Source organism: Nerophis ophidion, linkage group LG12 (assembly GCF_033978795.1).
Source record: "Nerophis ophidion isolate RoL-2023_Sa linkage group LG12, RoL_Noph_v1.0, whole genome shotgun sequence".
Taxonomy (NCBI): Eukaryota; Metazoa; Chordata; class Actinopteri; order Syngnathiformes; family Syngnathidae; genus Nerophis; species Nerophis ophidion.
The window spans coordinates 3,302,551-3,321,069 of NC_084622.1; the positions used below are offsets into that span (position 1 = coordinate 3,302,551).

Genomic DNA, 18,519 nt, shown 5'->3' on the forward strand with positions numbered 1-18,519 from the left:
TATTTGTGGGTTGTGCATTGCCAACCAGATGAGCTCAAGGACAACAGGAGCAAAAAATGGAGGAATGACATTCTTTGATGTTGTTACCTGACATACGAGTTGGGTTTGAACGAGTGGGGCATCGGTAGATCAAGTGGTCCGACTGCCCACAGTACAGGCAGAGGTGTAGACTCTCTCAGTGGACTTGAAGTCGGCTGTCACTAAGTTGCATGGAATGAGGTCCAACAGTGGCAGACAACCGCTGGTGCAAGTCTGTTTATCCTAAGCCCCACCAGAATCAGCTGCTGGTTGCGGTCCAGAGGTAGGTCAATATGTGTCAGATTTTCAGCAATCAATGAGTGTAGTATGACTTCAGCAGGTCTTTTGGTTATAGAAAGTTATGCCTAAATCTGTAGGTTTTTCTTCAATTTTATGGATTGGACATAGAGTAGATTCCTGGCCAATGGCCCAACATTCAAGTATTGAGCTCTTCAGTGGTGGTCCTCAACCCAGATAAGTGGACAAGGTTGCCTCACCATAATCATGTTTTTGAACTGCCCAAGTCATGCCTTTGACCTAATGGCTCTGGTGTGATGAGGCATTATGTAAAATATGGATGTCCCATTCCGTTTTGCAGCATGCATACAGTATGTGCACCATCTTAGATCAGATTTACAACAGGACTTATAGCACCATAAAATAGTGTCAAATAGGTTAAACGATGGAAGAAATACAGTCGTGGTCACTAAAAACAAGTTTATTATTGAAACCTTCTCCAGTCACTGAAGAAGACAAATACTTTACACATGGCAATAAAAAAAATATTCATATCGAGACACAATTGAACTTTCATGCTGTATAAGATAGCTTAGATGAGGTTCTGATTCCATTCCATAAAAATGTGGTTTATTGATAACGTCTGGACATAAGATTAACAGAAATAGAACTTAGCACCTCCCCATTGTTTTGTTTTTTTAGAGTTAAGAACATCCATGCCTGTCACAGTTTTCACAATACCAAGCACTTCACTAAATTGGGAAATTCTATTCACATTGCAGACTTTTGAAACTACAGCAGACATTTTTCTTGTTTGCGTCTTCATACAGGGATTTTTGAATAAAATGGATTTTTGGGCAGTGGGTGTCTTTGTTAGTAAAGAATGATCCAAATTCCTGAACCAAAACGCCACATCACTTTTTGAATGGCAGCTGATACAAGCCACATGGAGCCAGAACACATCCAAATAAGTTTTGGTATTGAAAAAAAACCGTTGTAGAAACTCTGAAAGAATAATTGGTATTGTAAAATGTTAAATTAAAAAATGAGACGGACGTTAAAAAATGCCATATGTTTGTAATTATAATGTGTCTTCTGATACGTTTCTAATATTAATGTTTAGATTCTTTTTTTAACTGTTACAGGTTTTTTTTTCAAATGTCACAGGCTTTTATTTTTAACTTTCCGTTCCAACTTGCTGGCAGCATTTTTAAGTGGGGGGGGGGAGCAGGATTGAGGGCAGGGCTTCAAGCTCTCTCAGAATTCAGCGCATAGACGTGAATTCACATAGTCACAAGGAAATGAAAGTGGATTATTAGTTTATTCAGTCAGTCCATTCAATAAATAAAAATAATGCAAGAAAAAGGATGAAACTTCAATAAGTATTTTAAGTAAGTCCATCCATCCATCCATCATCTTCCGCTTATCCGAGGTCGGGTCGCGGGGGCAGCAGCCTAAGCAGGGAAGCCCAGACTTCCCTATCTCCAGCCACTTCGTCTAGCTCTTCCCGGGGGATCACGAGGCGTTCCCAGGCCAGCCGAGAGACATAGTCTTCCCAACGTGTCCTGGGTCTTCCCCGTGGCCTCCTACCAGCTGGACGTGCCCTAAACACATCCCTAGGAAAGCATTCGGGTGGCATCCTGACCAGATGCCCGAACCACCTCATCTGGCTCCTCTCCATGTGGAGGAGCAGCGTAAGTAAGTGATTTAATTTAATAATCATTAACACATACTTGCACGCACACACACAGAAACATGGGAAAGAAGTATACATAACAAATGACCATTAAAATATTTTAAAAGTGACGTTTATCCATGAACAAAACCCAAAACGAGTGAATTTGGCACGTTGTGTAATTTGTAAATAAAAACAGAATACAATGATTTGCAAATCATTTTCAACTCATATTCAACTGAATAGACTTCAAAAACAAGATATTTAATGTTCGAACTGAGAAACTTATTTTTTTTTTTGCAAATAATCATTAACTTAGAATTTAATGGCAGCACCCCATTGCAAAAAAAGATGGCACAAGGGCATTTTTACCACTTTTAACAACACTCAGTAAACATTTGGGAACTGAGGTGACCAATTTTTGAAGCTTTTCAGGCGGAATTATTTCCCATTCTTGCTTGCTTAAGTTGTTCAACAGTCCGGGGTCTCTGTTGTCGTATTTTAGGCTTCATAATGTGCCATAATTACTATAAATTGATTAACGTGGACCCCGACTTAAACAAGTTGAAAAACTAATTTGGGTGTTACCATTTAGTGGTCAATTGTACGGAATATGTGCTGAACTGTGCAATCTAATAAATAAAAGTATCAATCAATCAATCGATCAACATTTTAAATGGGAGACAGGTCTGGACAACAGGCAGGCCAGTCTAGTACCCGCACTCTTTTACTATGAAACCACGCTGTTGTCACATGTGTCTTGGCATTGTCTTGCTGAAATAAGCAGGGGCGTCCATGACAACGTTGCTTGGATGGCAACATATGTTGCTCCAAAACCTGTATGTACCTTTCACCATTAATGGTGCCTTCACAGATGTGTAAGTTACCCATGCATTGGGCACTAATACACAGACGCTGGCTTTTGAACTCTGCAACCTAGAACAATCCGGATGGTTCTTCTTCTCTTTGTTTTGGAGGACACAACATCCACAGTTTCCAAAAACAATTTGAAATGTAGACTCGTCAGACCACAGAAAACTTTTCCATTTTGCATCAGTCCATCTTTGATAAGCTCAGGCCCAGCGAAGCCGGCAGCCGTTCAGGGTGCTGTTGATAAAAGGCTTTTGCTTTGCATAGTAGAGTTTTAACTTGCAATTACAGATGTAGCGACAAACTGTAGTTACTGATAGTGGTTTACTGAAGTGTTCCTCAGCCCACGTGTTGATATCCTTTACACACTGATGCCGGTTTTTGATGCAGTACCGCCTGAGGGGACCCAAGGTCAAGGGAATTCAATGCTACGTGCAGTCATATCTCCAGATTCTCTGAATCTTTTGATGATATTGCAGGCCGTAGATGGTGAAATCCCTAAATTCATTGCAATAGCTGGTTGAGAAATGTTCTTAAACTGTTCTGACAATTCGCTCACACAATGACCCCCTCCTTGTTTGTGAATGACATGGAAGCTGCTTTTATACCGAATCATGGCACCCACCTGTTCCCAGTGAGCCTGTTCACCCTTGGGATATTCCAAATAAGTGTTTGATGAGCATTCCTCAAAATCCTAAGTCTTTTTTGACACATGTCAGCTTTTTTGAAAAATGTTGAAGGCATCAAATTCCAAATAAGCCAATATTTGCAAAAAATAACAAAGTTTTCCTGTAAGAACGTCAAGTATCTTGTTTTTGCAGTCTATGCGATTGAATATAGGTTGAAAAGGATTTGCAAATCATTGTATTCTGTTTTATTTACGATTTACACAATGTGCCAACGTCACTGGTTTTGGGGTTTTTATGTCTATCGCTCCATGTTAACCAACTTTTGGCAGAATGTGTTAAAAAAAAGGTAATCAGCTGTTTTTCTGCTACAACTATGAACATATTCGATCTATTGTTAATTATCCTACTTTGCAGACTTTTGCTTACCACGGTGATAAATGAGGGATGACTGTACCAAAACTTCCTGGCGATGTTCTGGCTCCATAATGCCACGGTAAGAAAATAAATATTGTTGCTAAGGCGTACTGGTTTACAGCAACCATTAAGTACTGTAAAAGTCCTCCACTCAGAACCATTACCAAAGTCTTTGTCTCACTTTTCTCAAAGGTTTAGTTACAATCTGTACCATTTACCAATGAAATGTCCCTTTTGACACAAGCTTTTAAGAACATTACTGCAGACCTGGCCAGTATTGCGACATGTCTGTTTCACTTCCTGGAACTTGGACTGGAACTGAAACTCCTGGAGAAATCAGACCTGATGAAAGAGGTAGAGGAAAAACTCAGTATGTATAATTAAAATACATTTTGGAAAAGCAGCATAAAAAGGTAATTTTTTTAAGTAATGTAACGTTTTGGCAATTTTGTTGTCGACCTTTAAACAAAGTAAATAGACGGTGAGTATCGACGATAGCGATACCGATACTTTGACTTACAATGTCATAATCATTTAATACAGGGGTGCCCATTACGTCGATCGCGAGCTACCAGTCGACCGCGGGGGGTGTGTCAGTCGATCTCCAGCCAGGCTTTTAAAAAAAATAGACCTAAAAATGAGTGATCATCAATCTTCACCAAGACGTCACTTAAATGACATTCACGGTACCGGAGGGTCTTGTGAGATGACGCTGGCTGCTGCAAGATCATTATTATGAAAATATGACCGAGAGGAAGGCGAGAAACACTTTTTATTTCAACAGACTCTCGCGCCGTACCTTCCGTCAAAACTCTAAAGGCCGACTGCACATTTCCTATCTTCACAATAAAAGCCCTGCTTCATGCTGCCTGCGCTAACTAAATACAGAGTCTCGGAAAACTGGCGTGCACAAGCGATCCCTCAGAAAGCTGGCGTGCACATCACTTGTGCACGCCAGCTTTCCGAGACTCTTATTTTGTTAGCGCAGGCAGCATGAAGCAGGGCTTTTATTGTGAAGATAGGAAATGTGCAGTTGGCCTTTAGAGTTTTGACGGAAGGGACGGCGCGAAAGTCTGTTGAAATAAAAAGTATTTCTCGCCTTCCTCTCTGTCATTTTTTCATAATAATGAACTGGCAGCAGCCAGCGTCATCTCACAAGACCCTCGGGTGCCGTGAATGTCAATCAAGCAAGCTACGGAATTTGCCGCCAATGTTTTTCTTGTAAAGTGTATGGAAGCTGGATGAATTAGATGCCAAAAACCAACCACTTTCATGTGGTATTGTACAGAAAGGACAACTTTTTTTCTCCTCCATTTGAAAATGTGGGCGTTATCATCATTACTGTCTGATTCCAATCAATGCAAGTCATCAGAATCAGGTAATACACCAACTTATATTCTTGTCTTTGTGAAAGAAAGACATCTATATGTGTTACACATGCTTGTATTATCATTAAACACATTTAACTTGTTTACAAAAATGTCTCTTTCATAAATAAATAAATATAAATGATATATATAAATGAGGTAGATCCCCTCGAGTTGGTCAATTGAAAAGTAGCTCGCCTGCAGAAAAAGTGTGGGCACCCCTGATTTAATAGTTTTGTGAATTTACCCCATGTTGACTTATTATGCTAAGATAATATCACTTAAATAAACAATATAACAAAATGCATTCGCATAACATTAATAACATATTTGTTTTCATGTTTTACTACATTGAATTATTTAAGATATAAGTAACTGGTAAAAGTTAACAACATTTCTTCAATTTAACAAAAATGGAAATATTAAAATGTCATCAAAACTACATAAATAACGTCCATTGAAGTTTTAATTGATTGAAACTGCTATTAGTAGATTGCACAGTACACTATGCATTCCGTAAAATTGACCACTAAATGGTAACACCCGAATAAGTTTTTCAACTTTTTTAAGTCGGGATCCATGTTGACCAATTCATGGTAGTCCTGAAAAACAGAGTCAGCAGTGGGGAGGTAGTTAGCAGGGTGAGGGGCAACGTGTGCCTGAGTGAGCAGTAGAGAGCAAGATGTGCTGTCTGTGTAACACATGGAAAGATGCTGTGGTCGCATAAACTTTGAAGAAAACAAGTCATTTTGGTGGCTGTACATTTGAAAAACTAAAATGAAGGGATCGATGTCATCAAGCACACTATCGGTGTTTGGATTGATATGCCCAACCCTAGCAACTACATCTGTTTCACCATTTCCTTCCACACTTTACACACGTACCGCTCAACTCTGTTTGACTGCTACTCTTTTAACAGCTTGCTTCTTAAGCAATGACCTTTTCTGGCCTAAATTGTGGAGCGTTTCAACAAGCCCTTTTACACTGCTGGAACTTTTACAAGAACTTTCTCAATTACCGTATTTTCTCGACCATAGGGTGCACCGGATTATAGGGCGCACTGCCAATGAGTGGATCTTTTTTTCATACAAAAGGCGCACCGGATTATAAGGCGCATTAAAGGCACACTTGCCAACCCTCCCGGATTTTCCGGGAGACTCCCGAAATTCAGCGCCCCTCCCGAAAACCTCCGGGAAGAAATTTTCTCCCGAAAATCTCTCGAAATTTAGCTGGAGCTGGAGGCCACGCCTCCTCCAGCTCAAACATGCACAGTTCGAAGCTTGAAAGGGAGCATTGCAGGCGGATCTGGCGACATTTAAAGTCATTTTTAAAAACGACTGCTAATCCTCCTCCTTTTCGACCGGACGACTGTGGAGAATTAAAGTAGGAACACTCCGGAGGCAGAAGTTCATCAAGAGGGGCGAACTCACCGGCTCTAAGCCATGTTTCCTTCACACAGAGGAAGTCAAGTCCGCGGGAAGTGAAGAAATCCTTCAGGATAAACGTTTTGTTTGTCAAAGATCTTGCGTTCACAAGACCGAACCTGGCGGGGGCCAGCACGTCCAAGGGCGCAGCTAATCCAGGTGTGGGCCCGACACACGGCCCGCAGATGGCGGGGGAGAGGAGCCACGAGGCGGGAAAGGAAGGCAGGAATCCGGCCAGGTGAAAAAGCTGACTGGGACGTCGAAAAACCAACGTCGAAGTTGATCATATCAGTGGGAGAGGGGCAAAGATCCAACAGTGTTTGGCGGTCAAGCAGTGAGCTGACAGAGACTAAAATAGACGCAAACAACACAAAAACGAACAGAGCTGACAGCGAGAGACGGCAGGGCAAAGCACATATTGGGGCCATCTTCTGGAAGTGACGTTACTCAAATAGTGAAAGGTAAGTGTTGTTGTTTTTTTTGTAACCAGCAAGCACAGTACAGTTAGTAGAACAACTGTGTTTTTATTACTGTGTATTTGATAGGTGCCGTCTGAAATTCAACTATTTATTTTATTTATATATGTATTAAAATAAATATATATAACTGGAATTCACTGAAAATAAGTATTTCATATATATATATATATATATATATATATATATATATATATATATATATATATATATGTATATATATGTATGAAATATTTATGAAATACTCGAGTTTGTGAATTGGCTGTAAATATACTCTCCTCTTAACCCAACCACGCCCCCAAACCACGACTCCGCCCCACCCCCGACCACGCCCCCCACCTCCCGAAATCGGAGGTCTCAAGGTTGGCAAGTATGCATTAAAGGGGTCATATTATGATTTTTTTCTAAATTGATAATATTTCTTTGTGCTCTACATAACATGTAATTGTGGTTCCTTGGTCAATATGTTGCATGGATTATGTTTTACAGATCCTCTTAAAGCCACTTTCTGACAGTCGGTTCAGAATGCGCATTTTTGTGGGCGGTCTTATTTACGTGGCTCACCTTCGACAGCGTGTTCTCCCCATCATCTTTGTTGTAGCGGTGTAGCGTGCAAGGACGGGAGTGGAAGAAGTGTCAAAAGATGGCGCTAACTGTTTTAATGACATTGCGACTTTACCTAAATCAATAACGGCTCAACATCTCCTCAGCTGTGGCTCACTAGTGCAACAACTCGTGAGCCATCGTGAAAAACCGTCCGACCGTAACTCTCTAATAAGTCAAGTTCTGTGTGTGAATTACAGTATGTAAATCCAATACACTGGTAGTTTTTAGCGCTTCCATAGCAAGATATATGTTAGAACTTTACACTACTTTATATTAGAAATGGACACAGAGGAGGATGAATGTTCCATAACAAGAAGACAGTGAAAAAGAAGAAGCTTATCAACAATGGTGTCGCCACGGACTACAGTGGCGTATGCAAGCACACATTTTTGGGAGTTTTGCAGATCCTACATACACATCAGCAGGTACCAAAAGGTAAGAAAAGTTGGTTCTTTACTATTTTAAATGGAACATTTAAAGTTTTGGTGTTGTTTACTGCCATCATATTGCAGTCTACACGTATATCTTATGTATGACTGCCATCTACTGGTCATGTTTATCATTACATAGAATTTCTTCAAGGTCGGTAAGCAAAACCAGAATTATTTCATACAATAGGCACATCGGGTTATAAGGCACACTGTCTATTTTTGAGAAAATGAAAGGATATTAAGTTCGCCTTATAGTCCGGAAAATACGGTAAATGAAATGCCCCCAGTTGTTGCCACCAAAAATTAGGCCGGTAAATTAAGTTCCACATGAACTATTTTAGTTCCTAGTAGCAAGGTGGTACTTTTGAACATTCCTGAGGAACGTTTGAGGGCAGGCTGAGCTGTCGAACGCTGTTGTTTCTGCTTTAACTCAGCTGTAATTAAATATTCACTACTTACATTGTTACACGTTGTAAAAGTAGTCAGTGACATGTCTTTTGTGTTGTTTTTAACCTCAACCCGATTGATCTGAATGCTAATGTTAACAAGCTAACACCAAATCTGATGTGTTCCTGTTGTCATATTGTTATTTGCAACAGAAATGGACCATAAGGACTCGCTTAGTCCTCATGAATGAATCACTTACTTAAAGGACAGATTTCTGACCCTTAGACACTGTAGAAAAAAGCCTTGTTGATTTTTTATGGAAAATTTGGCACATTTTGTTTTTAAATCATATTTTTTTTGTATTGTATTGGTCTGTATTTGGGCTTCACGGTGGGAGAGGGGTTAGTGCGTCTGCCTCACAATACGAAGTTCCTGCAGTCCTGGGTTCAAATCCAGGCTCGGGATCTTTCTGTGTGGAGTTTGCATGTTCTCCCCGTGAATGCGTGGGTTCCCTCCGGGTACTCCGGCTTCCTCCCACTTCCAAAGACATGCACCTGGGGATAGGTTGATTGGCAACACTAAATGGTCCCTAGTGTGTGAATGTTGTCTGTCTATCTGTGTTGGCCCTGCTATGAGGTGGCGACTTGTCCAGGGTGTACCCCGCCTTCCGCCCGATTGTAGCTGAGATAGGCGCCAGCGCTCCCCGCTACCCCAAAAGGGAATAAGCGGTAGAAAATGGATGGATGGATGGTCTGTATTTTATTCCCTTACATTTTAGTAAGATAAATACGACTTATTATTGTCTGTATATTTACATCAACATAGAAATGAACTGTACCACTCATCCATAGGTCATCAGCCAGATTACTATAAACTACCCTGAACTGTGAAATGTGGTGGAAACACGAACCACACACGTGTACAGAAAGCTATTGTTCCACGAACTATAGGTTCCGGGAACCTGAACTTCCTGAAATGTTGGTTGAAAAGGGTTTCAGGACTGTCTTCTGGATATCTGTCAAGTCTTCAATCTTCCCCATAATTGTGTAGCCTACTGTGTCAAACCTGCAGCTATTTTGAGCGTAATAGATGACCAGTATCTGAAAGCTTGCAAAATTGCAAGATATTTATGCTTGAAATATTCCACTCAGTGTCAAACTGTCGCTTTCTCTTATTCAAACAAGTGATACAATTATTTCATGATATTCAAATTTTATTTAGATGTATATTATCTGACCGAGGTGAGCAAATAACGTGGGTTTACCTGTTGACGATGTCGAAGAGGTCAGTGACTGGTTGTTCATGTGTGCTTGCATATGTGGAGGAGTGTAGGTCTCATAACTTCTTCCATTTCCACCTGAGCTGGTGGGCAGCATGCATGAGTACGAAGTCTGACTAGATGTCTGAAAGTACAGATTAATACAACTTCATTAAAACTGTACGAATGAACACCAGAACACAGCAAGAGCATTTCGAGGCTAATGCCAAGTTGGACAGAATTACATGTGCGAAGAAACTGTATTTGGTAAATTTGGGGACGTTTATCTGGACTAGGGTTGGGTACCTTGCACATTTGCACTAATATAGTACACATTTCTTGTACCTGGGAATCAATGCCAGTATTTACCAGTACACATTTTTGCTTTGTTGATAATAATAACTGTGCTGTCCACAGTTGTCATCTAGTGTTTTCTTACAGGTAGAGGACTCAAATGGACAGAGGTGGGTAGAGTAGCCAGAAATTGTACTCAAGTAAGAGTACTGTTACTTTAGAGATTTATTACTCAAGTAAAAGTAAGGAGTAGTCACCCAAATATTTACTTGAGTAAAAGTAAAAAGTATGTTGTGAAAAAACTACTCAAGTACTGAGTAACTGATGAGTAACCTGTCCGTTTAATGATTACGGCAACAAATAATGCACAAAAACATAAAAATAGCAATGAGCAAATTCAGAGCCAGGAATATTTCTTAAGCAACTAAAACAATATTATATATTAAATAATGATACATTAAAATAAAAAAAATTAAGGCACATTGAGCCACAATAACTTAACAGCAACATAGGCAAAGTAGGCATTGATTGATTGATTGATTGATTGAAACTTGTATTAGTAGATTGCAGTACAGTACATATTCCGTACAATTGACCACTAAATGGTAACACCCCAATAAGTTTTTCAACGTTAATCAATTACTTAATAAATGACCAAGTCGAGGTAATCTACCTCATATATACATACACACACATACACACACATATATATATATATATATATATATATATATATATATATATATATATATATATATATATATATATATATATACATACACACATATCATATATATATATACTTTTATATATACTGTATATAATTTATATTTATTTATTTCGCCGTTTTTGTTGACATGTTAAAGGTGTTTTAATGAATATACATGCATGTTTAACATATAGATTCCTATCTTTAATGAAGACAAGAATATAAGTTGGTGTATTACCTGATTCTGATGACTTGCTTTGATTGGAATCAGACAGTATAGTGCTGATAAGTCCCGGTTTTCAAATGGAGGAGAAAAAAAGTTCCTCCTTCCTGTCTAATACCACATGAAAGTCGTTGGTTTTTGGCATCTTATTTGTCCAGCTTCCATATTCGTTTTTATACACTTTACAAGAAATACATTGGCGGCAAACTCCGTAGCTTGCTAGCTTGATTGCGCTGGCTTTCGGAGACTCTTTTTTTGTTAGCGCAGGCGCGATGGAGCGGCACTTTTATTGTGAAGACAGGAACTGTGCGATCAGTCTTTAGGCTTGTGACGGGAAGTACGGTTGAAATAAAAAGTGTCTTTTTTCCTTTACACTTTTGATTGATTGGTTGATTGATTGAAACTTTTATTTGTATATTGCACAGTACAGTACATATTCCGTACAGTTGACCACTAAATGGTAACACCCGCATAAGTTTTTCAACATGTCGGGTTCTACGTGTGACGGTCACGTGACCACCTGGCTCTGTTTGATTGGTCTAACGTCACTAGTGACTGCATTTGATTGGTGAAACGCAAGCATGCGTAGTTCCTACTTTGAATGTGTGTCTGACAAAATCAAAACAAACAAAGCGTGCATTAACAGATCGATAAAAAAAAAGTAGCGAGTAGCGACCTGATTGCAGATAAATGGAGCGGAGTAAAAGTAGCGTTTCTTCTCTATAAATTTACTCAAGTAAAAGTAAAAGTATGTTGCATAAAAACTACTCTTAGAAGTACAATTTATCCCAAAAGTTACTCAAGTAGATGTAACGGAGTAAATGTAGCGCGTTACTACCCACCTCTGCAAATGGGTGCCAGAAAAAACACCTAATTTATGTAAATAACAAGTTTGCCCCTGTGTTTTGTTTGCTAGCAAGGTTAAAACATCAATGCAAGAATCCGCCAGTGTTTAAAGTTCCTCTATACAACAGGAGTACTGGTGTTTTTGAATTTACTGCAAAAATGTTTGTCTCCCAAGTTTTGAGTGAACTCTGGTAGGTGTTATTAAGCCACAGGGTTTAATGCGATCAATTGTTGGTAATATCTAAACACAAAAATCTTACTTGCATGGGTAGGCTGGCCGTCATGCTAAAGTTTGGCATGGCTGGTAGGCTGTAGCTGCTTGACAGAACCGAGTCCGACCTCCCTAACAATGATCCTGATGAGAAGGACACTAAAAATACAAAGAACAATTTCAAAAGAGGGGATCAGTCAAAAGAATTACACAAATAACTAGGGATGGGAATCGAAAACTGGTTCTGAAAAGAACTGGTTCTTGGTGTATCAGTTCCTTGGAATCGCTTGCCAGTTTGTCGAGCGATCCTCTTAGCAGTTTTTCTGAGTGTGAATGACGTCATTACGCAACATGCTTTTTGAATCGTGAAAAAGTCCATTCATGTCAGCAATTAAACTTCAGATGTGAAACTAATATGTGATATAAAGTCATGACATGCCAAGTGATGTAAGTCAAGCCGTTATTTAATATAAGTGCACTAATCATGTTAAAGTTAAAAAAAACAACACCACATTTTCCGAGATTTTCAATATAAGATTTTCATAAGCTGTGAGCTGTTCGTAAGCAATGAACATCAACATTATATCAAAAGGAGGTTCGAAATATCTTATGTTGCTTGTATGAGTCCGTCATTTCTTTTTTTTAACCTTAAATGGAAACAACCTTTTGCATGGTATATTTTCTAGGTAGATGACAAAGCTTCTTAAAAGTTTAAAAATGTTACGAAATGTTACATTCTTGTGTAATTCCCACAAGCTGTGTTTTGTTAAATTCTATTAAATTTTTTATTTTTAAAGTTATTTGCAAAAGTTTTTTATATGCTACATGCCTCTTAAGACCTCACTGTTGCCTTTGTAAGGTCATGTTAGCTCAATACTAAACAAAATTGATGCTAAGTGAAGAGAAGTGAACTATTTTTATATAGCACTTTTCTCAAGTGACTCAAAGCGCTTTACATAGTGAAACGCAATGTCTATGTTACATTTAAACCAGGGTGGGTGGCACCGGGAGCAGCTGGGTAAAGTGTCTTGCCCAAGGATACAACAGCAGTGACTAGGATGTCGGAAGCGGGGATTGAACCTGGAACCCTGTTTGAATAAGAAAATCTCATTTCAGTAGGCCTTTAACTCAATGAAAACGTTATCACTGTCAACAATTGTCTGATTATTCTTGGGTTGTTTTATTTGCTTGATGGTTTAGTGCTGCAGAGTCTTGGACATCGGGGGCGGTACCTCTGGATTGGCAAACCGGGGTGGTGGTTCCTCTCTTTAAGAAGGGGAACCGGAGGATGTGTTCCAACTATCGCGGGATCACACTCCTCAGCCTTCCCGGTAAGGTTTATTCAGGTGTACTGGAGAGGAGGCTACGCCGGATAGTCGAACCTCGGATTCAGGAGGAACAGTGTGGTTTTCGTCCTGGTCGTGGAACTGTGGACCAGCTCTATACTCTCAACAGGGTTCTTGAGGGTGCATGGGAGTTTGCCCAACCAGTCTACATGTGCTTTGTGGACTTGGAGAAGGCATTCGACCGTGTCCCTCGGGAAGTCCTGTGGGGAGTGCTCAGAGAGTATGGGGTATCGGACTGTCATATTGTGGCGGTCCGCTCCCTGTACGATCAGTGCCAGAGCTTGGTCCGCATTGCCAGCAGTAAGTCGAACACATTTCCAGTGAGGGTTGGACTCCGCCAAGGCTGTCCTTTGTCACCGATTCTGTTCATGACTTTTATGGACAGAATTTCTAGGCGCAGTCAAGGCGTTGAGGGGTTCCGGTTTGGTGACCGCAGGATTGGGTCTCTGCTTTTTGCAGATGATGTGGTCCTGATGGCTTCATCAGACCGGGATCTTCAGCTCTTACTGGATCGGTTTGCAGCCGAGTGTGAAGCGACCGGAATGAGAATCAGCACCTCCAAGTCCGAGTCCATGGTTCTCGCCCGGAAAAGGGTGGAATGCCATCTCCGGGTTGGGGAGGAGACGCTGCCCCAAGTGGAGGAGCTCAAGTACCTAGGAGTCTTGTTCATGAGTGAGGGAAGAGTGGATCGTGAGATCGACAGGCGGATCGGTGCGGCGTCTTCAGTAATGCGGACATTGTACCGATCCGTTGTGGTGAAGAAGGAGCTGAGCCGGAAGGCAAAACTCTCAATTTGCCGGTCGATCTATGTTCCCATCCTCACCTATGGTCATGAGCTTTGGGTCATGACCGAAAGGATAAGATCACGGGTACAAGCGGCCGAAATGAGTTTCCGCCGCCGTGTGGCGGGGCTCTCCCTTAGAGATAGGGTGAGAAGCTCTGCCATCCGGGAGGGACTCAAAGTAAAGCCGCTGCTCCTTCACATGGAGAGGAGCCAGATGAGGTGGTTCGGGCATCTGGTCAGGATGCCACCCGAACGCCTCCCTAGGGAGGTGTTTAGGGCACGTCCAACCGGTAGGAGGCCACGGGGAAGACCCAGGACACGTTGGGAAGACTATATCTCCCGGCTGGCCTGGGAACGCCTCGGGATCCCCCGGGAAGAGCTAGACGAAGTGGCTGGGGAAAGGGAAGTCTGGGTTTCCCTGCTTAGGTTGTTGCCCCCGCGACCCGACCTCGGGTAAGTGGAAGAAGATGGATGGATGGATGGATGGTTTAGTGCTATGCATCCAAGGCACTTTATGATGCAGTCTAGTCAACCACTGTGTCTGTTTTGCACCATATTTGTGGATGCAATGTTTACATTTTGATACTATTAGAGAAGGAATATTTTGATCTAACAATTATTATATTATTTATTCTAATTGGATTTAAGAATTATTTATTGTACAATATTAAGGAATATACTTGCTATTTGAATACAGTAGTATTATTTAGTATTTAGTATTTGAATGTATTTTTGTGTGCGCACTGGAAAATTGACTGGTCCTGTCCTTGTTATACAGGCCACGTTGGATGGCGAGCTAGAGCCTGAACTAGAGTCTGAAGCTTTATGCCTGGAACTAAACTAGAGTCTGAAGCTTTATGCCTGGAACTAAACCAACTGAACTGAATCCACCCAACCGAGCACCGGGCGGGTAGCCGCTCTGTTTTTCCCTTTGTTTACCATAACGCAACGTGTTCATTTCGGTCCTCCTGAACCTCCACTTTTCCCCCGTCCCTTCACTAAAATCCCTCCGGACACATGCCACCACAACGTGGACTTTGCAGGACCGTTTAACGAACTCTAAACTCCTGTTACCATCTTTGGTAGAAACAAGGACTGAATCAAGTACTGTATCAGATTGTAAATAATGAATGTTCTGTGTCTTTGTTGAAAATGTGAATGGCTATTTAGATTTACATGTCTGTTTTTGTTGTTAATTTTTCCTATTATTCTTTAATATAATTTGGTAGCATTTAAACTTAAATCCTGTGTTCAGTCTTCATTACTCTCCACCCGAATGTAATTTCTTCTGTTCTAGCTCAGACATATTATTCACTGTTTTACTTAGTACTTGTGCAGTGCTTTATTGGAGTAACATACAGGCTACAAAATGCTGTATGATATTACTTTATAAAACTATTGTATTGTTTTCTTTTTTCATTGTTTTAGTGGGGCCAAGCACCGATTATATGAATTTGAATTCATTTCAAAGGACTCCGGCTTATTAGTGATTCCCAAAGCCCAAAAAAAGTCTGCGGGCTATAGAGCGTTTTCCGTTCGGGCTCCAGTACTCTGGAATGCACTCCCGGTAACAGTTTGAGATGCCACCTCAGTAGAAGCATTTAAGTCTCACCTTAAAACTCATTTGTATACTCTAGCCTTTAAATAGACTCCCTTTTTAGACCAGTTGATCTGCCGTTTGTTTTCCTTTTCTTCTATGTCCCACTTTCCCTTGTGGAGGGGGTCCGGTCCGATCCGGTGGCCATGTACTGCTCGCCTGTGTATCGGCTGGGGACATCTCTGCGCTGCTGATCCGCCTCCGCTTGTGATGGTTTCCTGCTGGCTCCGCTGTGAACAGGACTCTCGCTGCTGTGTTGGATCCGCTTTGGACTGGACTCTCGCGACTGTGTTGGATCCATTGTGGATTGAACTCTCACAGTATCATGTTAGACCCGCTCGACATCCATTGCTTTCCTCCTCTCCAAGGTTCTCATAGTCATCATTGTCACCGACGTCCCACTGGGTGTGAGTTTTCCTTGCCCTTATGTGGGCCTACGGAGGATGTTGTAGTGGTTTGTGCAGCCCTTTGAGACACTAGTGATTTAGGGCTATATAAGTAAACATTGATTGATTGATTGATTTCAGTGGGCGACCCTTTTACACAATAGAAGTTTTTCAAGGTATTAGATACATTACAAAACCAAATGCACTCTTATCCTGTGGTCCCTCAGTGTTATTATAATATTTATGAGTTATTTTGCAGTGCTTAGTATTTTCCATGAGCAGTACCTGGTGTTGTAGTTTGTGGTAGAGGTTGGTAAACACTGGCATTAAAACTACTGCTGATGGGAATATGGTTGGAAGAGTTGGACACTTGACGCCGTTGATTCCTCAACTTCTCTTCTCTTCTCCACTTTGCTCTTCTGTTGGAAAACCAAACCTATGAATGTTAAAAAATAGAGAAAACCCTTAGTCCAATGTTAAGAGAAGTGCTATTTTGGCTCAAAGAATATGTGAAAATGTGGTTGCCGGTTCAAGCCCAGCACGTGCAGAGATACTTTAAAACAAATGACTACTTTTCAGAAAATATTAAACAAACTTATTTATATTCATATATATAGTCTAACTCAAGCACCACCGGTCAGGTAGGCACCTCACAGGGGAGGTGCCTACGCCCAATGCCCCAGCCTAGGCCGCATCATCGAGGGGCGCTACATACCGTTGAACCTACTCAATCAGCCTGAAGTGGCACCAACTGTGCGGCCAGGTGGGGAAAGCTACAAACTTTTCTTAACTCTGCCTCATTCAGGTCTGGCTCTCCTCTGTGTCAAGGCAGGTGCATCAGGCGGTAAGCTGAGACATCCACTATTTCCCCATTAATGACGTTTCTGGTAAAATACTTTTTGATATTATGTTTCTCTTGTTTGATAGGCAAATACCTAGGACGTTTAAGGAAGTCTTGGTTGACAAGACTTTGCAGCATCGCGTGGACATCGGGGGCGGTACCTCTGGATTGGCAGACCGGGAAGGTGGTTCATCTCTTTAAGAACGGGGACCGGAGGGTGTGTTCCAACTATCGTGGGATCACACTCCTCAGCCTTCCCGGTAAGATTTATTCAGGTGTACTGGAGAGGAGGCTACGCCGGATAGTCGAACGTCGGATTCAGGAGGAACAGTGTGGTTTTCGTCCTGGTCGTGGAACTGTGGACCAGCTCTATACTCTCGGCAGGATTCTTGAGGGTGCATGGGAGTTTGCCCAACCAGTCTACATGTGCTTTTCCAGTGAGGGTTGGACTCCGCCAAGGCTGTCCTTTGTCACCGATTCTGTTCATAACTTTTATGGACAGAATTTCTAGGCGCAGTCAAGGCGTTGAGGGGTTCCGGTTTGGTAACCGCAGGATTAGGTCTCTGCTTTTTGCAGATGATGTGGTCCTGATGGCTTCATCTGACCGGGATCTTCAGCTCTCGCTGGATCGGTTTGCAGCCGAGTGTGAAGCGACCGGAATGAGAATCAGCACCTCCAAGTCCGAGTCCATGGTTCTCGCCCGGAAAAGGGTGGAATGCCATCTCCGGGTTGGAGAGGAGACCCTGCCCCAAGTGGAGGAGTTCAAGTACCTAGGAGTCTTGTTCACGAGTGAGGGAAGAGTGGATCGTGAGATCGACAGGCGGATCGGTGCGGCGTCTTCAGTAATGCGGACGTTGTACCGATCCGTTGTGGTGAAGAAGGAGCTGAGCCGGAAGACAAAGCTCTCAATTTACCGGTCGATCTACGTTCCCATCCTCACCTATGGTCATGAGCTTCGGGTCATGACCGAAAGGATAAGATCACGGGTACAAGCAGCCAAAATGAGTTTCCTCCGCCGTGTGGCGGGGCTCTCCCTTAGAGATAGGGTGAGAAGCTCTGCCATCCGGGAGGAACTCAAAGTAAAGCCGCTGCTCCTTCACATCGAGAGGAGCCAGATGAGGTGGTTTGGGCATCTGGTCAGGATGCCACCCGAACGCCTCCCTAGGGAGGTGTTTAGGGCACGTCCAACCGGTAGGAGGCCACGGGGAAGACCCAGGACACGTTGGGAAGACTATGTCTCCCGGCTGGCCTGGGAACGCCTCGGGATCCCCCGGGAAGAGCTAGACGAAGTGGCTGGGGAGAGGGAAGTCTGGGTTTCCATGCTTAGGCTGTTGCCCCCACGACCCGACCTCGGATAAGCGGAAGATGATGGATGGATGATGGAGGGTTTAAGGAAGTGTGCAGTGTGAAGGACCCCAGATGAGAGAGATTTATGTTGGTTAATTGAGACTTTAAGTTTGATACTTCCACACCCTGCCCTTTCCGAAAAG

General features: G+C 41.9%; 1 protein-coding gene across 1 annotated transcript in view; it reads right to left on the minus strand.

Annotated features, from left to right (window-relative positions):
• Positions 1–720: 720 nt before the first annotated feature.
• The window catches only part of LOC133562895 (paired box protein Pax-6-like), a 71,326-nt gene continuing 53,527 nt past the window's right edge, over positions 721–18,519 (minus strand). Inside the window, exons 8-11 of the mRNA XM_061916711.1 lie at positions 16,474–16,624; positions 12,125–12,234; positions 9,799–9,937; positions 721–4,185 (exon numbers count right to left, since the gene is read on the minus strand). Coding sequence (XP_061772695.1) covers positions 4,100–4,185; positions 9,799–9,937; positions 12,125–12,234; positions 16,474–16,624 — 486 coding nt within the window. The 3' untranslated portion in view covers positions 721–4,099. The remainder of the gene's footprint in view (positions 4,186–9,798; positions 9,938–12,124; positions 12,235–16,473; positions 16,625–18,519) is intronic.